General features: G+C 42.6%; 2 protein-coding genes across 2 annotated transcripts; one reads left to right on the top strand and one right to left on the bottom strand.

The window, feature by feature from the left end:
- Nucleotides 1-674: 674 nt before the first annotated feature.
- Nucleotides 675-13,689, top strand: LOC142937446 (phosphatidate phosphatase LPIN2-like). The gene is made up of 20 exons (XM_076080381.1): nucleotides 675-757; nucleotides 5,370-5,570; nucleotides 6,037-6,132; nucleotides 6,298-6,593; nucleotides 6,675-6,791; nucleotides 6,949-7,075; nucleotides 7,203-7,659; nucleotides 8,053-8,152; nucleotides 8,282-8,469; nucleotides 8,574-8,667; nucleotides 8,756-8,825; nucleotides 8,913-8,996; nucleotides 9,675-9,754; nucleotides 10,167-10,326; nucleotides 10,455-10,603; nucleotides 10,777-10,863; nucleotides 11,340-11,492; nucleotides 12,107-12,221; nucleotides 12,316-12,419; nucleotides 12,513-13,689. The coding sequence occupies exons 2-20, from the start codon at nucleotides 5,379-5,381 to the stop codon at nucleotides 12,655-12,657; spliced, it is 2,814 nt and encodes a 937-aa protein (XP_075936496.1). The 5' UTR covers nucleotides 675-757; nucleotides 5,370-5,378; the 3' UTR covers nucleotides 12,658-13,689.
- Nucleotides 13,690-13,911: 222 nt separating this feature from the next.
- Nucleotides 13,912-24,214, bottom strand: emilin2b (elastin microfibril interfacer 2b). The gene is made up of 9 exons (XM_076080563.1): nucleotides 24,096-24,214; nucleotides 23,802-23,927; nucleotides 22,217-22,398; nucleotides 20,431-22,086; nucleotides 15,882-16,091; nucleotides 15,741-15,794; nucleotides 15,615-15,656; nucleotides 15,418-15,534; nucleotides 13,912-14,445 (listed from the first exon to the last, which is right to left on the bottom strand). The coding sequence occupies exons 1-9, from the start codon at nucleotides 24,212-24,214 to the stop codon at nucleotides 14,135-14,137; spliced, it is 2,817 nt and encodes a 938-aa protein (XP_075936678.1). The 3' UTR covers nucleotides 13,912-14,134.
- Nucleotides 24,215-24,656: the final 442 nt, after the last annotated feature.

Here is a 24,656-nt window from a genome sequence, read left to right on the forward strand (position 1 = left end):
GACATATTAGTCTAATTAGTGCCAAAATAACATAAAAGTATGCAATATAACATAGGCCTGAATAAATATGAAATAAAATGTGTGGTAGACAGTATTTGCAAAATTCATAAACTGCCATGTAAACAGGTATGTGAGAAGTAATATAAATATTCTCATCATAATAAAATGTAATGTTTTATCACCATTCAGGATTTGTGAACCAAGTAATTTCATTGATTCATTATTTGTATGAAGTGCCTGAATAAAACTATATTTTGATATAAATGCACATGCTGCACAGTTAAACACACACATACAGGTTGAAGACAGCAGTTGTCCTTTGAGGTTTTTACTGGAATTGAGAAACTTTGAAAAATAGAAAACAAAAGTAAGATCAAAGGTAATGTAAGAATGAAACAGAAACAAACAAACTGATTTCACAGACGTACACTGCATTTAGATAATGATTTCCTTAATTGCACAATTTAAAAAAAAGGTTTTTAGAGACACATTTTATTTTTAGATAAATAGATTAATAGCTAGATTATATTATTTTTCTGGTGGAATGAAAAGGTTCACAGTGCATGAAAACAAATGTCTAATAATTTACCTTAATATTTAACCTCTCCATGCGTCCTCCTGCGTTATAACCACGTGCAGGCGGAACTCCCGGGTCACGTGCTGTGGCCGGCTTCATCACAGCAGCGTTAGAGACTCAACCCGGTGGAGGAGCTGACTGAAGGTGTGACTGCCTGCGGGTGAGCCTCTTCTCCAGCAGGTAGGAGGCTCTCATCAGCCATTCTCCTCCTTATAACGCCATTTAATCTCTTCTAGAGAAACAAAACGAGACGGAAATTGTATTAATGCTAATTCATGTCGCGTGTACCGTCTTCAGGAGTCATTTAGCGGCGTTTATGTAACTCTTGTGCGATACTAAGTATCGCGTGTGAAGTGTTGTGCGATACTAAGTATCGCGTGTGAAGTGTTGTGCGATACTAAGTATCGCGTGTGAAGTGTTGTGATAGCGGATATTTGCGATAAACACGGAGGAGCAGACTCTCTGTGCCTTCGTCATGAGGGCCAAGCGGACTTTTACTTCTGTACATCACCTGGTTGCTGTTCATAACATTCCAGTCTTTCTCATAAATGTCTTGTTTGTCAGATTAAACCGCGGAGTTGTGTCCCTAAACGCCCCATAGGTTTGAAATACTTTGTTATACCTGAATAATTAAAATGTACAGGTGCTTTTGTACAGATTGGACTCGATTTTTGTCAATATCATAAATATTATGAGGTAGATATATACTTCTTTATAATGGTATAGTCCTCACACTGGCTGAAAGTATGCAGGTTTTATCGTTTGCTTGTTATAAACAGCACACTCTCAAATAGAGATAAGGATCCTGATTTATAGAGATATATCAGTGTACTGTATTACATCTCAACTGTGAAATGAGAGTCAGTATTTACTGAGATTAAGGCTGTTATAACTGCTGTTATAACTGCTGTTTTGCTGTGTGCAACACAACTGAATGACCAGTGATTGAGGATATCTAAATAATGGAAAATAAACAGCATTGGTGCTGAAATGGCAACACATAGTTGATGAATCGATTAGATTGACAAACATACTCTGAACTGTGTGACGCTGACATTTAGCAGACTGAATGATTGTTGAATCTAAGATAATAGCGAACGGATAAATCAAGTGAAAATACTTGTAAGATGCAGCCATATAGAGTTCTTATCAGCATACAGTTAACTAGACACTGTGATGTTTGGTTTGAACCCGCTGGTTGAAATAAAAACCTGCGGTGACACAGTGTCGGTCACAACAACACTGACTCTGAATCACGTTGGACTCTTGGACGTATCAGGACGAACGTGCCGAGACAGGGAAAGTTAGATTTGTCCTAATCTTGTAAACAGGATTAACACCTCCTAAAGTCCCCTTAGAGTGTCGTGGATGAGATCTGGCTGTACTGGATTTGCGTCATCGAGTACAGGGCCTTTTGTATTGTGGTGAGCCTGAGTATATTTGTCCATGGAGGCGGTATTATTGTCTTAATGCAGCTTTAAACTTTTAAGTAGTTGCCATGCGTTTCCTGTGAATGCACATCCACAAAATGGAAGTACAACACCATCTGCTTCTAGTTTCTTTCTCTTTCTTTTTGTTTTGCCCTTTAAGATCCACTTCCTCACTTTTTCTGGAGCTTTCGACCCGTCTTCATCGTTAGACTTTGCTTAGTTGTCGTGCAAATGGAGCTTACACATATTTTTGCATAAAAAAATACCTAAATGAATTATTTACTGGTTCAAGCGTCTCAGCTTTCTTCTGTGATAGTAATTTGAATAACTTTGGGTTTGTTGGACAAACAAGCTCTTTTAATAACTCAGCATGGGCTATAGAAAATCATTTGTGTTTTCTTTTTACGCATTTTTTACAAAATGATAAGTGGACTTTCTGTTGAGTTTTTTGTCCAAACAGAGAGTTTGTGTGGCTCCTTCATGTGAACACTTTTAATGATCAGAGAGCGAACTCTGATTGAACTGAACTCTAATTCCTGCACATTTTCAGCCGGCCTGATTCTGCAGATTATCATCAGACACATTTATTCAGGCTTGAAGTGCTGCAGCAGAGTTGCCTGTACGGAGAGCCGTGGGAGTCCAGGCTCTTACTAAATGCTGTGTGTTGTTGTGTAGATCCTGTTGTGTGTAGTCAGCTCACCAGAGAGTTCGGGTTGTGCAGCGCTGTTATCGCAGTTATCGCAGGCTGGTGACTCTCATCGAGACTCTTCTGCTTTGTCCACTAAATGAGGGATGCATTTTCACTCTGCAGTGTGCTGCGGTTCACTGAGGGGAAAGCCACAGCAGGAACACAATGTACAGTGTGACACTATCATCAACCGGTGGCTTAGTTCACTGGATGCTTAGAGTGGCTTTTAGTGATATTAGTTATCATTCAGTTACAGCTGTGACTTAATCAACACTAAATCATGTTTAGTAATGCTAGCAGCGTCGCTGTTGGGAGAGAAATGTTGGTCTTCTTCTTTGGTCAAGACTAAAATATGAATACAACAACTATTGGATGGATTGCTATTATGTTCAGACATTCAGAGTCTCCAGAGGATGAATCTTAATGACTCTGGTGATCCCCTGACCCACAACACTTTGCTCAGACATTCATGATCCCCAGATGATGTATCCTAACTTTGGTGACTTTGGCAACTATTCTATGGATCGCCTTTGGTTTTGGTACACGCGTTCATGTTCCTAATATTGTTTTTGATCCCCCTACAAAACTCATATTTCTATCTGCCTTAGCTATACTTTGGTTTGTGCTAATTAGAATATTAGCATGCTAACACGCTAAACCAAGATGGTGACTATGTTAAACATTTTATCAACCTCAGCATGTTAGCATTGTCATTGTGAGCTTGTTAGCATTTAGTCAAAGCCAGAGCCACACGCATGGCTGTATAGACTGTTTCATTCATGATCTCCAGAGGATGAATCATAATGACGTTGGTGACTCTTCATGTAGCTCCACCACCTTAGTTCAGTGAATGACCTCTAAACCAGCTGAGATTAATGCTAACATACCAAAGCATGCTTAAATGCATTAGCATGGCAATATGGTCCTGCATACTAACATGCTAAATGACATTGTTTTCTCATTATACAGTAAATTATTAGTCAAACAAATAGATTGAAATGTTCCCGTAAGCTGTTTTGTGGTCTCTGTGCAGACTTTTCATGCACATGACGGCGGTGACGGTGTTAGGAGAAGTTATGTAAGCGTTTTAGGACTCAGACTGGGGGATATTTTCTAAGACTTTGTGTTCAGTCAGAGGTTTGAGAAAGGTCACAGGAGCTGCACTGCATGGCACAGAGCAGGAGCAGGTGGGCTGAGGAGGGCAGGGGAGGAGAGGAGGGGGGTTACCTGTAGAGACCGGCTGCACCTGAGGTCCCCTTGGACCCTGGTGAGTTTGGGTGCTGGTCAGACTTACATTTGAATACGGAGTGAGCGATGTTTTTCTTTAATAAATTGTGGCTCTGTTATAGCAAACACAACATTTGTATGACTTGATCTCTAACTATTAGGGGTCTAATCCCAACTGTAATCTTGACCCAATTTTTAATCCCGAGTCTATTTTTAACCCAAACCAAACACCTGTAGACTACCTTACATTAGAGGTTACCAATAATGAATAAAATACCACAATAGAAAATCACACGGATAAATCACAGTAAATCTAATTTTCTTTCATGGTGTTTATCGCCACATTGTCCAATCCTACTTTATATTGTAATAGGGCTGGCTGATAATCGTCTGATATTAAATCATAAATGGAGATACCCTCATGGACAATTAGCTCGTCTAAATCGATAATGAGCACATGACTCAAATTTCTAAGAATCTGATTATTTTGCACATAAATTCTTAATTAAATGAGAAAATACTTTTCATTTGTCAAGTATTTAATTAAGAGTATCCAAAACGATGTGGTTATTTCATATTGACTTTATTTTTATTGAATATCGCCCCGTCTTAATTGTAATATTGTAATCACGTGAAAGTCAGCAGAGTTTTAGTGGCACACTGTTGTCACCTGATAGTAAGCTGATTATCATAAAGAGTAGAGGTACAGTACGTCCAGCATGTGAGGCATGACATCACGTGTTGTGTTCTTGATATATTTCATGTATTTATCATAGCTATATTATTTCACTTATTCCCAGCAGACGAGTATATTTCAACCCTTAAGTTCACTAGTTCACACACACACACACACACACACACACACACAGAAACCGAAAGCCCTTGTCCAGATAATCTCCAAGCTGCAAACACGTATCTATAAAATGGAGTTGTGTCCTCCACAGTAATTACAGGTGCTGAGCCGAGGTGCGAGCGCATAATGACAGTCACATGACTCACGCTGACGTTGACCTACAGGGATGATCAAGAGAAAACAGAGGCATCACTGAGCAGTAAAGTGGCATGCTCAAATAGTGACATTCTACTTTAAATAGAACTACGGTGGCTGGTTTTTACCCAGAATTTATAGTTTTAGTGTAACAGAAACACGCACCCTGTCCGCTCTGCTCTAGTTGCTGCAATGGAGGGCCCGACTACGTCTCCATCAGCTCAGGACTCTTTTGAGGAAAATGGGACAGAGCCGCTGTGTTTAGGGACCGGCTTGCATTTCCTTTGCAGACTATTCTGAACAACAGGAGCCGTACTACCGGGACACTGACCTAGAAAGACGCAAAAGGAAAGTAGTGTGTGGTGTCATTCTGCTAGTAGTTTAGCAGTGTTAGAGGTGTTTTAGAAGGTAATAAATGCAGAGTAATTATTCATTAATGAAGGGTCTTCTCACTGACAGGGGGACACCATGAACTACGTGGGGCAGCTGGCGGGCCAGGTGCTGGTGACGGTGAAGGAGCTGTATAAGGGGATCAATCAGGCCACTCTGTCGGGCTGCATCGACGTGATCGTGGTCCGACAGCCCGACGGGACGTTCCAGTGCTCCCCCTTCCACGTTCGCTTTGGAAAACTGGGAGTTCTGCGCTCCAGGGAGAAAGTAGTGAGTGCCCAAATATTGATATCTCTGAATGTTTTGAGGTTTAGTTTTTGAGTCTTTTGGCAGTATTTTTAACGAATGTTTGCATTCGTTTTGAAGCAAACATTTCCGTACAAATATGGCATTCTGTACTTTTCCTCAGTACAATATTGAACATTTCAAAAACTTACATACTGTATGTCTACATATGTTATTGAGCATTTATAACAACCCAATTCCACCCAGGCAGCCCAGGTCTGTTTAATACATGGATTTAAACTTTTCTTCTCTGGCTTAACTCTAATTCTTCAGGTAAATCTGTGGCACAGTTTTTGTTTTGATCCATAAGCTGTGTTGTGCATGCATACGGGGCTTTTCTCCTGTGAACAAACTTCATTGAGGTCTGCTGAGACCACCTGAGGAGAATGTGTTGAATTACACAGTAAAGTTCAGAGTATTTTAAACAGAAATGTGTTGTTTGACTCTTCAGATTGACATAGAAATCAATGGGGAACCTGTAGAGCTGCACATGAAGCTTGGAGACAATGGAGAGTCCTTTTTTGTCCAGGAGACAGAGCAGCACAACGTGAGTATTGAACAGTTTGTATTGAAAATGAAAGATTTTTATGTTGAGTTTAAACTGATTACTAGTAGAAACAAATGACTGTGATAAGAACATACACTTCCTGCTTGCTGCATGGGTGTAGACTCATAGTCCTGTCTATTGTGTTTTTTCCCCCCCTCAACACAGGAGATTGTTCCAGCCCACCTGGTGACGTCACCCATCCCCACAGAGGAGGCTCTGCTCAGGAGCAGGGAGCCCAGATGTGGCGGCTCAGCGTCGGAGAGCAGTCAGCCTCCGAGTCCAGAAGACCCGTCCTCTGGAATCCTCCAACCCGGCTCCAACGCAGCCGGCAAGAAGAAGAGGAGACGCCGAAAAAAGCACAAGGCCGAGTCTCGCAAGGAGGAGCCAAGCACAACTGCAGGCGGGGAGCTGGAGCAGTGTGAGCTCAGTTCAGATGAGGAGCACAAAGGCAACAATGGACGGTAATTAGACAGTTTAAAAGTTGGATTTTTACGTTAGTCCCCAGAATTCTTTTGGTTGATTTCATTGCTTCCTGTCGTCAGGGCATCTGCATCCTCCACGATGAAGGAGAATATGGACCACAGGCAACATTCCTCCCTGACGGCCTTCGAATGGGACAGCTACCCTTTCTCTGATGGAGACTGGTCCCCTTGCACAGAGTACGCCACCCCGTCTCTCAATATTTACATTGTTTGTACAAGCATAGAGAAACAATGAGACGATCCACTTTATCAAAACAAGAAGGGCAGAGTTAAACAAATCACTCCCATAAGGCCGTAACAGCTGACTCAGTGGAAATGTGGTGTTTGTTTACAGCAGGGAGATGTCGGAGTCCACGTCGCCCAAGAGTGACTCTGAGCTGATGGTGAAGCCGGCAGAGAGCATGCTCAGGGCCGAGTCCCACATGCAGTGGACCTGGGGAGAGTTTCCAGAATCCACCAGGGTGAGATGCAGATCTAGACTTGCAGGATCCGGTCTAAACTTTGAGACAAGGGAGATTTGTTTCAAGTCTAGTTCATATCCTGAGGATTATTTTCCACGTATACTTAATCTTTCTTTCTTGCATCTAGGTCAACAAAAAGGACAAATCAGAGCCAAAGATGTTGACCATCACTCCCTCTGAGAACACACATTTCAGGGTTATCTTGAACACAGAAGCCATGGAGGAAAGGGAAGGAGAGAGAACCACAGATCTCATTTGCAGTATTATAAAGCCAGAGCCGCGGACTGTTAAAATTGATCAGTGCATCTGTAAGCCGCCGCCCCCCGAAGCTCCGTCGCCCAATACGGACATCGTCAGGCACAAGCCGGACCTTTCAGATTTAAGGTCCAGCAGTTTTACCTCCGTGCCATGTCCCACTACCTCTGACCTCAGCCCAAACACCGCACACACGACCAGGTGGAAGTCTTCGCCGCCCAGCCACAGGGACAGCGGCTCTGCTGGCAGCGGAGCCAGTAACATAGCTGGAGACTCGGTTTGTCCTGATGCCTCCTCGAAACCCAGCGACTCGCCCGTCAAGAAGAGAGGTAACACAAAGTCCTGTATCACTACAGTAATGTTCATTCTGCAGTATGGATATATGAATGAAAGTTATGTTTCATTACAATGTTAAGTATCCCGAGAATGACTTCAAGGACTTCAAAACAGGCTGAAAACTTTACTTCTATCTGCTTATTTGTCATGAATGTTTACAAAACATGTGTATACGAGTATTATAATTCCTTAATCGTTCTTAGACGTGGGAAAGTCTCGAGTAACACTCTACATACAGTTGAGATGTAAGTGAATGTTAACAGGAAGGATGTGGTTTCTATTTGGGCCTGAGTTTATGTTCTGGGGCGGCTCTGCATTCACATGCAGAAAAAAATGACGTCAGCGATTTCTGAGAAGGCGTCTCTTTGTCTTGCTTTCATGAAAAGGTGTGAGGAAGAGGAGCCAACATCAGGGGCCTGAAGACATTTACCTGGATGACCTGAATGCACTTGACCCTGATGTTGTTGCCCGGTACTTCCCAAAAAGGTACAAACCTCCTAATCCTTCTAGAGAGAAGTCCTATCGTCTCTTTCAGGAGTGTTTGGGTGTCACAGAAGTAAGGACAATAATGGCTGCAACTATTTATAATAACTAACCATCTGTGTTTGTTTTCAGCGAGTCGGATCAGGTTCCTAAACACTGGGACGAGATGGGGCGGCGCTCTGGATCCCAGTCTCCCCAGTCTGTTGGCAGCGCAGCAGCAGACAGCGGCACCGAGTGTCTGTCGGACTCTGCTGGTGACCTCCCTGACGTCACGCTGTCGCTGTGCGGAGGTGTTGGTGAGAACTCGGAGATCCCTAAAGGTACCCAGTAATCTCTGATAACAGCCATTATTCATTGCATGAACATTAATAAAACGTCTTAAAATTGATTTTTAAATCATGCTTTCATGTTCCATTTATTTCAGAGAAATTCATGGAGCACATCATCACCTACAATGAATTTGCAGAGAATCCAGCAGTAATCGACAATCCCAATTTGGTGGTTAGAATTGCAAACAGGTGAGTTTTCCGACGTCCTTATTCAGTTGCTAAACCCTCATCACAGTCTAACAGGTGAATCAATAAATAATTAAACCTCTTTTCTCAGATATTACAACTGGACTCTGGCAGCACCGTTGATACTTAGTATGCAGGCTTTTCAGAAGAACTTGCCAAAGGTATCCTCTTGGTCTAATGTGTTTATAGTGTACTCTGTAGCTGCACATTTAATCTATTGACACATGAATAATTTATCTGAATATCAGGCTACTGAGGAGGCCTGGGTGAAGGAGAAAATGCCCAAAAAGTCTGGACGCTGGTGGTTCTGGAGAAAGAGCAGCATAAAGCAGGTACTGAATGTGTGACTTAGCCAAAAGTCTTTTAGATAAAGTCACACTTTCATCTGTGTGTTTACAGCAGGCGGCAACCTCCGGATTATAGAAGTTAAGCCAACGTTGTAGTGCCTTACACTTGCATTCTCTCTAATCGCCATCAGGGGGCGACTCTCTGGTTGCAAAAATAAGTCAGATTGTATGAGAAACGACCCTACTTCTCACTTAATTTATTACCTCAGCAAACATTGTAAACATGAGTTTGTGGTCTCAATCTCTAGTTTCAAGTCTTCTTCAATACAGCATGATGTTCATTTAGTAAATTATGGTCCAATTTTGCATAAAATTGACGATAAAGCAGGGCTATCAGTGTTCGGTTGTACTTAGCTCCACCCTCTCATGTCACTTCTGGTTGCAAAAAACCAAGATGGTGACGGCCAAAGAGCCGAACCCGAGGCTTCAAAACTGTAGTTGACAAACCAATGGGTGACGCCTCGGTGACTACGTCCACTTCTTACATACAGTCTATGGTTGTCAGTATAGTGGAGGTCAGTGGGAATCCCACACTGTTACTTTGCATTGTAAATGATTCAAGTCAAATTAGGAACAGGTTGCCCAAATGCGTCAGTAACCATAACATCGCTATTTCACATTATCATGTAAATAATGTCTAATAATGTCTCTGTCTTTCTTCAGTTATCATCAGAGACCAAGTTAGAGCAACAGGAGTCTGTGACCAGAGAGAGCCCTGCCCTTCACCAGGCCCCAGAAACACAGTGAGTCAGCAACAAAGCTCTGGCTTCCTCACAACACTACAGTCACACACACACACACACACACACACACACACACACACACACACACACACACACACACATTTTGTGACTAATAAACTCAGCGTTAAGAACTCAGGAGCCAGCTGGGAGATTATAGTTTGTGTTAAAGCTTATTAAGGATGCATCCAGTTGTTGTGGAAAATAAGAAGTCAAAAAGCATTCTGCATATTTACTGTTGAACACAGCAGAGTTACAGGCAGAGGAGGAAGTCTACTGCCCTCTGGTGACGCTAAATGATACTGCAGGGTTTTCTTGTTGACCCCGAGTCACACACACATCTATAAAGCATTGCAACATTGTTGTGTTATTGTGCTTATTTTGACATAATATTTGTCTGTTTTCTGTCCGGCAGGCAGAAAGCAGCAGAGTGGTCCAGCGACGATGAGACTAAAGAGCTGAACGCTGTGGCTCCTGCTCCGACACCTACTGAGCCCGTGCAGCCAGAAGGCCCGGCACCGGCGCCGGCTTTTCACTCCTACAAGAAGTCCCTCCGCCTGTCGTCTGACCAGATAGTAAGACAAGTGATCACTGGTACTGTCTCATCAGTCTGCTGTTCTTCTGATCATGCATACGGAATGAAAAGGACAATTGCTGTTCAAGAGGTGCGCATTTAAACTCACTCATTTTCTGTCTCTTGCAGGCCACCCTGAAGCTAAGAGAGGGGCCCAATGACGTCACCTTCAGCATAACCACTCAGTACCAGGGGACGTGTCGCTGCGAGGGCACCATCTACCTGTGGAGCTGGGACGACAAGGTCATCATCTCCGACATCGACGGCACCATCACCAAGTACGAGAGAATCTAAATGTTCATTCTCAGGCCGCAATAAATCACACTGTCCTGTTCTCAGGCTGCTCGCTTAAATCCTCCAATCCCACAATATTTGTATCAGAGTTTTTACATAGTATTTACTTTTCAGTGTATTTAGTATTTACTACCCTGAATCGTTTTTCTTCCCACAGATCAGATGTGTTCGGTCAGATTCTCCCTCAGCTCGGGAAAGACTGGACTCATCAAGGCATCGCTAAGCTTTACCACTCCGTGCACGAGTAAGATACCGGTTGATTACTATCGTCAGCATTAAGTAATTAAGTAAACATTATGTAATAACGCATTAGGTAACTAGACAAAATGTAATGTATTTTCACCTAATTTCATTCAAAAGGCAACCCTTTTCCATGAAAATATAATAATACATGTATTCTGTAATAACCAACCAAAATAAAGATCAGTAGATTCAGCAGATTAGTAGATTATCTTTAATTGGCCAAAACTACATCAAGATGAAGACATCTGTTTTGGTTGGTTGTTACATAGCGCATGTATTATAACATTTTCACAAAAAAAATGTAAACTCTCACCATTGCAGTTTGTAATCCTTTATTACAAAATGCGGGGAAATGTATTAAATATTGCATTCAAGCTGTTTATTACAAAATGCGGGTGTTGTTATTGCATAAAAGACGTCAAACAGCAAAGTGGCTCCAGTTAAGTAAAAGATTTAACCCATCGATCACTGCTACAGGAATGGCTACAAGTTCCTGTACTGTTCGGCCCGAGCAATCGGCATGGCCGACATGACCCGAGGATATCTGCACTGGGTGAACGACAGAGGGACTCTCCTGCCTCAAGGACCCCTCATGCTCTCTCCCAGCAGCCTCTTCTCTGCCTTCCACAGGTACAAAACCTCCCCTCAGCATTTATCCTAAGTTTCAGCTTCAGCTTGATTTTGATGAGTCACGGTGAGGCTGAAATTCTATTTAGAATTTCAGTCAAAGATGTTAACCAGGACTTGTTTACGACGAGGATTTGAAGCAGCGTTGACTGATCTTTACTTTGCTGATTTTCAACCCGCTTTGTATCATTACAATGTGAGCAGTGTAATGAACAATGTTCCCTCATGTTCCCAGCAACCAGAGCTCTCTGCTCATTTGCCAGCAAAAGTCCGCCTGACGACACTCTAGGGCTGTTGTTCGAAATACAGATTGCACTTCCGCATTCTTTGTATACCATCTGTGCAAACAATAGCCCTAAAGCCTGACGCATTAAAATAAAATAAAAATGAACATGCATGTACTACCCACATTGTGATGATACCTTTAATTCTTTTGTTTTAGAACAGTTTCTGAAAACCACTGATTGGTGACCTTACTAACCTCTTTTTATGGTGATTTTGGAAACTCATTGATGGTTATGAATGTTTAAAGTTGTATAAGTTCATTTAAAGTGAGCAACTCCCGCAGCAGGTCAGAGCTTACGTCTGTAATCCTTTCTTTGTCGTTCTCTCGTTAGAGAGGTCATAGAGAAAAAGCCTGAGAAGTTCAAGATCGAATGCCTCACGGACATCAAGAACCTGTTTTTCCCAAACACGCATCCCTTCTATGCAGCCTTTGGAAACAGAGAAAGCGTACGTAGACGTAACTTCTTCTTCTTCTTCATCAAAACAGTTGGATGCAATTACTCTGACAATGATCCTCATTGTCTTTTTCCCTGCGTTTAAGGACGTGTTTGCCTACAAGCAAGTGGGCGTGCCTGTGTGCCGGATATTCACCGTGAATCCCAAAGGGGAGCTGATCCTGGAGCAAGCCAAAGGCAATAAAACATCGTGAGTGTTGGAAGCGTCACTGGTTTGTGTGTCTGTCAGCCGTTTCTCTCAGACACATGTTCATTGTTCCCATCGCTGCTTTTCTGTTCACAGATACAGCCGGCTGAGTGAGCTGGTGGAGCACGTCTTTCCTTTACGGAGTTCACAACACAACGCCACCTTCAGCTGCCCGGAGTTCAGCTCCTTCTGTTACTGGAGACAGCCGATCGCCGAGGTGTGTTTGGAGGAGCTGCTTTAACTCAAACTTACATTGATGAGTTAATTACTTCAAATCAACGTAACTCAGAACATTAATGACTCATAATATTGATAAGATTTTGCAATTGTCAGTTTTGTAGGCTGCTGGAATAGTTTTATATCGTCTTGGACACATTCCACTTCAGAGAGAAACTTTGGGATATGAATGTGTTCCATATTTTTACATAATCTTCTTATTTTGGGACTATTCCCATCATGCACTTGTATTCTTTGTGCTTGAGCTACACACTTAAGAGGTGTATTTGAAGGCGCCGTTAGCTTTTTGGCACATAAGAAAGCCAAAGTATGACATATCAGTTCGGTTCTTACCATTTGCACAGTTTTCTTTTTGTCACAGTGCATATAACAAGACATTCCCGAAGCACAATTTTAGGCAGTGGAGGTGCTAAAACTGGCCACTGGCTCAATATGAAGAAATAAATAGCAAAAATTATACTGAGCTGTAATAAAAAATACAACGTAATATGTATAGCAGCTATGTTTTCATCCATTTAAGGCCTTATTCACTCTTTAATAGTCTTATTTAATGTCTTACGTCTTTGCTTCAAAGCTTAATGATTTTGCACTTATTATCCTATAAAGACAAAAATGTGAAAGTATTTGGCTCAAGAAAAAAAAAAGCACTTTGTGTACTGTAAATACTGCTGCTATTTGGTATTAAGTATTCAGTATAGGCTGACACTAAAAACCGATTTTGATGAATTAATCTTTGCTGATGTTTTTGCCAGACTTGTTTTGATTTTGCCATTGTGAAAACTACAATATATTAATGTTACGCCTCTTTTTGATTTTTGTTCAGCTGTAAGTAACATTCAACGCATTCTTTCTATGAAAGTGATGAACTTTGAAGAGAACACACAGTATTTTCCTGCTTTCTATTTGCTAGACAGTGAGAGGTGAGCTCAGGAACCCTGAACTATTTAAAGTCATTCATAGTGTAAAGTATGAACTCTGTACACATCACATTTACTACATGTATTGTATTAATATTCAATTAAACTGTTGAATCAAATGTTGGATGATGCTTTAATAAAAGCACAGGCTGTATCTGAAACATTTAAAGAGTGTTTTACACCAATAAGATATCTGCAACAATGAAAACTGGTATGAGCTGTAGGATGAGAACATAACAAAACACTGTAACTGATTTTATAAAGAAGTGAACAAACTGGATTAAACGGAATTCAAATTTTAGCATTTAACAATTCATCAACATTTTAATTATTGAGGAAGAAACAGTGGACGACAATTAAATGTTCTTGGTCATAAACAAAAAATATATATAAAATAATTGCAATGAAAGCACACTATATATTAGCATTAATGATAGAAATAATCTCATTTATAATTTGTTTCCTGCTGGTTGTCTTTCCCTCCTGATAATGAAGTACCACCGTGTGTCCCCAGTAACGTGCACCACGCTCCACTTTCAGAAGGTGTCTTTAACGAGAGCAGGGCTACCGTTTTGACGGGCTGGGGTAAAGAAGCACGGCGCTGAAAGACGACAGGATCTCAGAGGAGGCTGAGATGGCGAGTTTCCCAGTGGTCATGACCAGTCCTGCTCGATCTCCTCTCCTCAGCGACAGAACCAGGCTCAGGGAGGCCGAGCTGCTGCAGTTACACTGATCATGTGACAGGAAGCCCCTCGAGTCCAACCTCTGGATGCTGCGATTGGACACGGACAGGACCGCCTCCACCCTCTCGCCTCGCTGGGCTGTGAGCACAGCGGTCACCAGGTAGCGGCCGTCTGTTGGAGCTGTGAAGATACCTGAGAACAACACAGACGTTGATTTTTATGCATTTTGAAATATCTTCAAAACTGTTTAATTTATAGATTCCCATGACATTTTCTGCAGACATTCATTGTTCTCCAGAGGATTAACCCTACTGATCATTTGCCACCATGAGGTTAACATCTTTGGTTTTTACTCCCAACTATTCTATGTATAGCCCTCATATGGACACATTCATGTCGTCAAGATGGATAAAAATCACTTTGAAGAACAGTTTACTTTTCACTTGGAGCCATCAACAGGTCAAACTTCTTTCTACACTTTGTGACTAAATACTTGCTACTCAGAGCTACGAGAAACATCTTCAAGAGATCTTTTATTCCATCCTCTGTCATCTTACTAAACAATGGAAAACCATTATTAGTGACTACTGCTGTTATTTATGTCTATTTAAGAACAATGCACTTTCATCTCACCCGTTTGGCCCACTTAATGTTTTTCTTTTTTGTTCCGTTTTGTTTTTGGAAAAAGAAGCATTTAAGTGTACGTACGTCTGTGAAACCAAAGACATATTTCCATGCGCGTGAACAATAAAGAAGTCTAATCTAAACTAGTCACAGTCCCATCACCCTCAGTTCTACTTTGAGTTTACTGCTAATTAGCATAAATGCGAGACTACGACAGTGACGGTAATAAAAATACTAAAAACAACATAAGAAACATAACACCTCCACAACATCTGCATGTTAACATTGTCATTGTGAGCATTTTAGCGTGCTGAAGCGTTTAACTGAAAGCACCGCTGGCCTAAGTACAGCCTCAAAGAGCCGCTAGCATCAACAAGCTTACATATCTCATAAGCATCCATTGTATGAGACAATAGTCCGCAGGATCGGGTGTGTAACTTTTTTTTAAAGTTAATTGAATGGTGCAACAGTAATTGATTAATCAGTTTTTCAATAAAGTAAAAGGCTTCATGCTTCATTGTTTGGGCCAGTGACGGTTACCTGTGTGAGCGTCATAGTGTCCTCCATCATTGACCAACACCTTGTTGAATCGAATGATTCCAACCTCTCCCTGGAACGGAGGAAGAGTCAGACCAGCGGAGAAGGACACCCTCTCACCTGAACACAGGACAGGAAACGTGAGCTAACAAACATTATGTTAATAGAGGCAGGAACCTGTGGGATGATTCAATTCTGACCTGACGCTGTGTGTGATGACAGTCTGTGGGGCATGTTCACACCTGCTGATCGAAAGAAGAACATTTTCATCCGCTCTGGAGAGACTCAAATTTTGATGCAGCACAACAAGTTAAAGGAGAATCTACCTGAGATGACCAGCGTGCTGGGTTTTAGTAAATCAGTGGATTTGAATGGGGAGGCTATGAAATAAAACAAGAAAAAAGATACATGAAATAATCCCTGGATAACATGCAGAGGAGAGTGCAACATGTGGGTGTGTGTCTCACCTGGAGCTCCGGCAAAACCCTGAACAGGCATCATGCTGCCGTCAATTCCTTTGGGCAGCTTGGACGAGGTCATCTTGCCGGGGGGTCCCGCCTCTCCGGTCTCCATCATAGGTGGCTGTGGGAGGGGGGCCTCCGGGGGAGCACCCGGCCTCGTGAGGCCCTTACTTGAACCTTGGAGGAATCCGCCGTCCTCCACGGCAACCTGAACACCTGAAAAAGACAGATATGCAGTGAGCGATGCGGCTGCAGGTCAGAGAGAGACAGATGTTTGGAGGACCATAAATCAAGTCAAAAACCTTGAAGTTATGAGCAGAAGACACAAATGGCCTTGTGTTATTAATTTGCACATTCATTTGTGCTTTTCTCATTGGGGGGCATGACAGAAAAACTTTGAACAAATGTCCCGATGCAACCAGAGATACTGTATTGAACTGTGTATTTGACGTGCATTGTCACCATAACTCCCAATAAAACTCCGCTGCAAACTATGGTTGAACATTCATAATACGTTTAGATCAAACTGATATCTCTCTGACACAGAAACTACGAATTATAGCGTTCATATTAGCAGTATTTAGTGGAGGGCTTTTGCTTTTGAGTGACCCTGTCAGACACTCCTACATTTTACGTAAAGCAGATCCAAAGTGTCAACATGCCATTGTGTTTAAGTTTATGGCTTCTGTAGACTCTCATTAACAGCGAGTTGTTATCCGAGCCTGTTATTATGGACATAAACAGAGAAAATGACAGACCACTGCCACTTCATCACACGGTGATCAACTCTGAGCTTCATGCACCGCTGCATTCCTGAGAACCACAGCTGAGGTCGAACCCTGGCTTTTATCAACAGATTAGCCCTCCTGGCTCTGGCTGGGGGGGGGGGGGGGGGGGGGGCACAGCGGGACAACAGGCCCCAAGGGCTCCAAAAGGTAAAGAGCAGCACATAAAAGGCATACCAGCAGCATACCAAGACACAGCCACATGTTCAATCACCGGACAGCCTGTCCCCTCACCCCCGAGGAGAAGGATCATTTAGTGTGGAAGCCAGAAAGGTCTGCCTGTTAAACACAACATGTGGAAAGGGGGCCGGTGAGGAACCATAAAACCGCACATGGTGGGAAGTCTGCATATAGACACGCATGGTTATGTTCTGGGCTGCGTTTGTTAGTGGTGTCGCTCCTTCATTTAAAGCGAGGTACGCGAGCAGTCTTTGATGGGGAGGGATTCAAAACTGGTTTCAGACCGAGTGCCACGAGCATAAAAGAGGAAAACATAGGATGTATATGCACGCTACGCGGGAGCATTTGTCATGATGAAAGAGGTGAGCTGTAAACAAATGCAGCTGGGTCGGTTGTCCACCGCAGTTTTGCATCCTTCCAAGCACAGCAGCATGGGAAACCCTTTTGTTGTCACTGAGACCCAAACAGTTCCGGGATACAACAGCCCCTTGTGCCACTTTCCACATTACATACCACATGACAGCGGCTGCAATTTGGTTGGACTTTATGACTCACTTATGGAAAGAAAAAAAGAAGAAGAAAAACACACTGAGCTCTTAAGATTTTGATTTAAGAATCAATAAATCCAGCCTCAGAAGATTAAAAGGGAGATCCGTCAAGATAACAGGGTATGAAATGATCAGCCACCAAACACTCAAGGCTTTATTGTTCTTGAGGGAGTTCCGTCAGGTCTCATCTTGTTTTTGGTTCATGGGGTTATCATGATTGACTGCTGACCAGAATGCGTCACCCTTTAAGCTACCTTATCTCCTGTATAGGGTCATTGACCTTACCAAGCTTCACAACAGAGCATCGTCAGAAGCATGGAACCATGCGGTCTTATCTCAGAGCCTCCCCGTAATAGAGCTCTAGGATGGTTTTAAGTGGGTTGAGGCCACCGTGTCGAACACAATGAGAAGGATGGGCTTTAACACATGTTAAAGGATTAGGAAAAATCTTACATCTGCACACTAACAAACTGAGGAAGTGGCACTTACTAGTGTTGGGCTCCACATATGCAAACACCAGCCATACCCTTTATTTTGTGATTTGCATCGTTATCATGGATTGAAAAGAATTCCACAAAAAAACTATTATAAGCATTCCTTTAAATATATATATATTTTTTTCTAATAAGGTAATCTTTAGAAAATGGGTTATACATTTTAACTGATGGCTTTATTCATAAAAATAAATAAATATTGACAAGTAATTTACTTATTTTACTTTTACATCAGTTTTTAACAATTAAAAATAAGAAATATAATTTTGTTCCTCAAGTGTTTATCGTCCTTTTGCAGTTTGTTTATCTTTTTAACTAACTGTTCAGTTCAGGTAGATTCTAATGGACCACCTACCTGCAGAACATCTGGACCACAATCTATTTATTAACAACGTGATATCTGAAACTCCAGACGTGATGGAGATTTTTCATAACCTGGCAAAAGTTGCTCTTGTTAGCAGCTGTTGTGCACATTCACTGGAGGCCCACCGTTGAATGAAGAAATGGGTGTTTCAAGCAAAACCTCAGCAGCTTATGTATTTCTGTCAACAAGCCATAATAAATCAAAACGAGAACGTCATCATTTAAATAAAGACATATTACCATCTGCCTTCGTCCCTTTACTGACCCTCTCATTTAAAGGTTAACAGCCGGTATGACATCATGGTAAACATATTGACTAATGGCCCTTGGGACCCTGGAGCAGCTTTAAGTGTTCACACTGTTTATTTCACCAGGAAAGGAACTCAGCCATGCAGGTTAAAAAATAAAAAATAAATTAAAAAAAAGTGAGAAAACTGCAGATGGACTTGAAGAGTCAGGAGTGAAAATAAAGAACTGAAGATGTTGTGTTTTAAACGTCAGTCCTGTAGCATCTCATCCAAACACACTGAAGCTCCTGGCTCCGATAGCAAGGCGGCCATGAGTGCTTCCTGTGATAAGCTGTGTGTCTCTGTAATGGACTAGTCCAAGCAGCATTTTCCACTCTCCTCGGATATGCAGGGTGGGGGGCAATAGGATGAGGCAGCTGGCAGGGCAAAGACGAACAAGGAGCCAAAGCTTTAACATCGAAAAGGCTCCTGGAAACATCCCTGAGCCTGAGTGGAAATCATGAATAACTTTCCAATGACAGAATGATGAATTAAACGCCATATTATGACAACAACCATGGGGTGGAGCGGCGACATGTCCCAGTCATCACAGACTGAGCTACAGAGATGAATCAAGACACCCTCTGAGTTGGACTGGAACCAGAACAAGAACCAGGACTTTTTTTTTTTTTTTTTACTCCAGCTCACCTCCCATGAGATTCTGGACTGGATCGTACGCTGCATCACCTGCCACATAAACCCAAAAACTAGCTGGTCCCAGAAGAAGAGAGTTGGCTCGTAAACATTATGGACGTGCCTCTAGTGCACATTTACAAAAGCGAGAGTGAGAGATGTCCAGCTTGGTCTCAAAGGCAGCATTCATATGTAGACATACGAGAAATATGCGACATATGCACCAGTATGAAAATCTGTTCTCAGTCTTAGAATAGAATCCAGCATTAATGATAAACAAACAGCTAAACATCAACATGATCACCCTGATGTTCTCATATTTTACACCCCAAAAAAACTTCATACACGTACAGTTTATGGACACATAACTGCAGACTTGCACAAAAAAAGCCAAGCAAAAAATATTTCTTTATGCCAAGGCATTGCTCAACACAAGCGGGGTTTATTAAATCAAGCATGTGTCTTTAATCAACCCTGCCTCCTGTAACTGAGAACATGGTTAAATGAAAATCCAACTTACTCTCACTCACACACTGAAACACACTCCAATATGGCAGCCTCTCCAATAAATGAACTAAACAAACGGACTTCAGTCCAAGCAATGATCTCAAAGGTTGGGAAAATTACAGCTATTCGACTGATCTCAAGATTATACTATTTCTGTGGATAATGAATCCAATATAGCCTGGTATAAACCTGGAAAAATGTATTTAAAGCGAGACGAATGTAGAGCAGAGCCCAACTCTAAAAATGGGCAAAGAGGTGGATCGTTGGTGGAGCTGAGGAGGCTCCAGGTGAGGCAGCACAGGAGACAGCTAGCAGCTGACGACCAGAGACGGCACCAACCTGTCACTCAACGCAGCCACACCCTTAATTTTACCAAACTTAAAGCCTTAATATAATTTAAACGTATAGTTGTCATGAACTGGGGTATTAGCTTGAGACCAAAACGGTTTTTTGTACCAGGCTGTAAACATGCTGACGTTAAGTTGGGCATTTTAACATTGAGGTCAATGGGGATTGACTCACTTTTGGAGCCAGCTTCTAGTGGCCATTTGAGGAACTGCATGTTTTGGCATTTCTGCGTTGGCTTCACTTTTCAGCACCAGAAGTTGAGCAAGAGTACGTTTTATTGCTAAGGGGTTTACATTTTTCCTTTTGAAGAAGAAGAAAGTATTCAAGTGTTGCTTTAAAATCCCTATAATACGACATAATCATTCACACATCGAGGCGATAAAATGGGTCAGTCTGTGTTTGCACCTTACCTGTCTTCCCAGGATTGCTGTTTGTTATCGCCTGAAGGTCTTTGGCTACATTAGAGATGTGGTTCTGGAGGTTCGCACAAGTTCCCCTCAGTCCTCCAATATCACGGGCGTGAGCTCTAACAGTACCATTCAGCTGGTTGACACAAGTCCACAACCCAGAGACGTGTTTATTCAGCTCCTCTTTGATCCTCTGGAGGCTACTAGAGATAGGGTCCAGCCGGCCACATAAACTCTCCACGCTAACAATGCGGCTGTCTATGCGTGCAATCTCCCTCCCGACATCTTCAGTCCGCTCCCTGCAGTGGTCGGCCTCTGCTTTCACCTCCCTGCCCAGCTCGTCCAGATGGTTTCTCAGCTCCCGATGCTGAGTCCTGTGGAGCTCCAGAAGGTCCTTGGCCTCCTGCTCAGGCCCCGTTTCAACTTGACCCCATGTGGAGTTAAGAATCAGAGACACCTGAGACTGCTGGTGGACGGCATCCGATAGCGAGTCCTCCAACTTGCCGGCACGCCCTTTCAGATTGCTCAACTCGCCATTTAGGTTCTCAATGATGGTGCTGAAGTTGAGGAGTTGCCCCTCCATGGTCCCAATGCCATTTATTTGGGCTTTTAGACTAGTCTCCATAGCATCTATAGCAGTTCTGCAGGTCTGGAAGTTTTTTTGGCTGATGTTTTCTACAGCAGTCAGAAGACTGCCAGATAGGGAGTTGTTGCTTGCATCTACCAACAGGGTGATGATTCGGTCTTCCGTGGAGCCCAGCTTGTCCTCCAGAGTCTCCCTCAGGTCTTTGATGGCCTCTGCCTGTTGTTTCTTCAGCTTCTCCTCCACAGAGAGACACTGGGCAGCTTCAGTCTTCTCAGATGAGTTCAGACAGATCTCAAGGTTCTCCACAAGACGGATGCCTCCCTTTCCTGGATCAACCAGCTTGGTCTTAAGGTCCTGGATCTCGTTGCGGAGGTCAGTTTCTTTTGAGTCCATGAGCTCTGCCAGGCTGAGGTAGTTGGTTTCTTGTCCCTCACACTGCTCCTGAACCGACGTGATTTTATAATCGCACGAGTTCTTCATGTCTGCCAGTTTGATGTCCATGCCCTCCATTAACTCCTCTCTCAGCGCGCGGATCTTCTCGTCCAGGTAGGCGCGCAGGTCTGTATCCCCGGCTGGGGGATCGGGAGGGGGAGTTGACAGCTGGTTGTGGGCAGCCTCCATTAACAGATGGAGTTGTCCGTCATGGCGGTCGACGCGACCCTGCAGGTCATCCAGGGTATTGCTCTTGGACTCCAGATCGTCTGTGACCTGGCCGATCTTGTTCAAGACCTCGTCCATCTGCGTTGTCTCGCTCCCAAAAGAGAAGTCCTGCACCTGAACGGTGTGCGTCTCTGCGCCTCTCGCACTGGCAGGCTGTCTGTAGTTATTCAGCAGCGTGAGCAGCATTTTACTGGCGTCCTCTTGGAAATCCAGTCTCAGATTGGAGGACATGTCCGTCATTCTTGCCTGCATGTCAAGGACCATCTGGGATAGCTCCTGCACCTCCTCCTCCAGATGTTGTGCACTTTGAGATCCTCCATGACTCCCTGCTGGTTTGAGACCTGTCTGACCTCCAAACTGCCCCTCCCCTCCCCATGGATGGTTCCTCTGGGTCTCTGTGCGCTGCTCTGGAGCTGTAGCGAGAAATGACAGAAAGGGGGATGGGAAGCAGGAAACATGAACGCTTTTATTTCTCCAGCAGTTACTTGCGTAATTTTGTTTCACCTATTTCCATGCTAGATTTATTTAGTTCTAATCTTTTACCTTGTGGGACTGGAATATGTCCAGAGGCAGAGGGAGCATGAGGCAAGCGCTCCACTTGGAGCAGTTTAATGTCTTTCACCTCCCAGCAGTCGTGGCCCTGGTACCCCGGGCAGCACCTCCACTCCAACTCCGTTACAGTCTTGTACGCAATCTTATACATGGGCCTAAAGTGTGTCTGATATCTGGAAGCATTTAAAACATGAAGACATGAATACATTCTAAAAATATAGGGATGCTGCACAATTGTATGTTTTATAACTTGTTAGTATAATAGCAATAATAATAAAAATGTTGCTTGTTAGACACTTAATGTAAGACTTTGTGCAACTCCCTCTCAGCAATACAATGACAAATAGCATAATAAAATCTGTTTGTTATCAACTAAGACAAGATAACCACCAGTGTCATTGCATAAATCAGGAAGGCTTGGCAGGAAGCAGCTAAGACTTCTCACCACTTCCACTCATGAGGACACTGTTGGCCCACAAGGTCCTGACACTCCATGATTAACATCTCACAAGTGTGTTTGTTGCACAATGAACACTGAAGCAAAACAAAGTCAGAGTAATTTCTGCCATTCATGAAGATTCAACACAGATGCCGGAATTATCTTTTTGCTTTCCAAGTCAAGTTTTTAAGATAATAATTCTATAATGAATCTTCTTCTAATAGAGAGCCGTTGATTACATAACAGAAATACCAAAGGCAAAGCAAAGAAGTGCACTGCAATCCAGTAGGGGAATGTAACAAAGTACATTTACACAAATACTGTACTTTAGTACAATTTACCCGATTCAAATTAATGCTACATTATAATTCTACTGCAGTACATTTTGGGGGAAAATGCTATTTTTTACTCCACTACATTTATTTGACAGCTTCAGTCACTTTGCAGGTTCAGATTATTAAAACATGTAAATCAACTACATTCTACTTTTTAGGAATACCCAGAAGTATAGTAGCTGAAATTAGAGCCATCTTCTCCAGCTGCAACATGAGTAATCCTTACACATTAATGCATCACTAATTAAAATCCAGTAATATTATTCTGAAATTAGCTATTTTGCATAATGAGAAGTTATACTTTTGGTACTTTGTGTATTTTGTTGCCAATACTTTAACTTAAGTGCGATTTTAAATGCAAGTCTTTTACTTGAAAGAGTGTATTTTTACACTATGGTATTACTACTTTCAATATCTGAATACTTCCACCGCTGCAGTAATTATGAAATAAGGACGCAGATCACAAATGCACAAAGTATAACAATGTGTTAGAGGTTTTCTTCCTGAAAACGTTGTCAGTTTCGGCCTTACAGATGACAAATAATCTAAACTACAATACAACTTAAAGTATAGAATGACAAAACAGCTGACATAAACCAGAACAGAGGGGGATTTTGGAGGAAGCGCTTTGTCCTTCACCTCACACGCACATCTGAAACATCTGACAAGACCAAGAGATCTTTTTTAACATCACAGTCCACACTATAATAGACGCCGTGCCTCACACTGCTAAACAATAATAACACAAATAAAAGATTCCCCCCCCCCCTTCACCCTGAGTCCTGGACTTCTGGGAACTTACATCACTTGTTGCGCACAGTTTGGCATCTCCGGTGGACACGGCAAAACCTCCGGCTGCACGAAACTATCCGTGCCTCCCACGACCGCACAGCTCACGTTCTTGTGCACAACGTAGGCGCACCAGTTTCTGCAGAAAAGAGCGGCAGTGCCTTTTCATTTTATGGATTGCTTTTCCTCAAGTGACTGAATGAATTTACGCACATAAGAGGATAAATGAGACGCTTGAATGGGTCAATTAAATGAGCAGTTAATTAACAATCAAGCATGACGTAAACATCAAACATTCATTACTCACTTGTTTCTCTGTCGTGTTTCGGTGCCAGAATATCTTTTTCCCTGAAACATACCATGCTGGAAAGGTGATCCGCTGATGAGAGGAAACGCTATTAAAAAGTGAATAAGTCCGCACTTCATGGTTGAAATATATATTTTTAAATCCCCCAGTATGCTGTCCGATTGTAGTGAAGGTCTGTTGTGCGTTGTTCCCTCTCTATGGTGCGCAGACCTACAAGCTCCTTCCACCGTCCTTGGATGTGACGTTTCGGGACCCCATCCAACACTGACAGATGCTTTTTCCGTTTCTCAGATCACACACGCACACGCGCAGACTCACACACGCGCACGCACACACACACACACACCAAAGCCCTCATCCAACTCTCTTTCGGCATCCAGAAACACAATGTCATAGAATTACATGATTTCGGAGGCCTAAACTTGGGTAATGATTGTCTTTGTTTCAGAGAGGCACCGTAATCATCCCGTGCGTAAAATGTGCGCGCCTTTCAATGCCTCAAACTACGATATTGGTTCATTTGAAAGTTTTGTATGTTACCAACGTTATTATTGGGTAGAA

The sequence above is a fragment of the Anarhichas minor genome, unplaced genomic scaffold, assembly GCF_050575085.1.
Source record: "Anarhichas minor isolate MPS153535 unplaced genomic scaffold, ASM5057508v1 ptg000074l, whole genome shotgun sequence".
NCBI classification, from domain to species: Eukaryota; Metazoa; Chordata; class Actinopteri; order Perciformes; family Anarhichadidae; genus Anarhichas; species Anarhichas minor.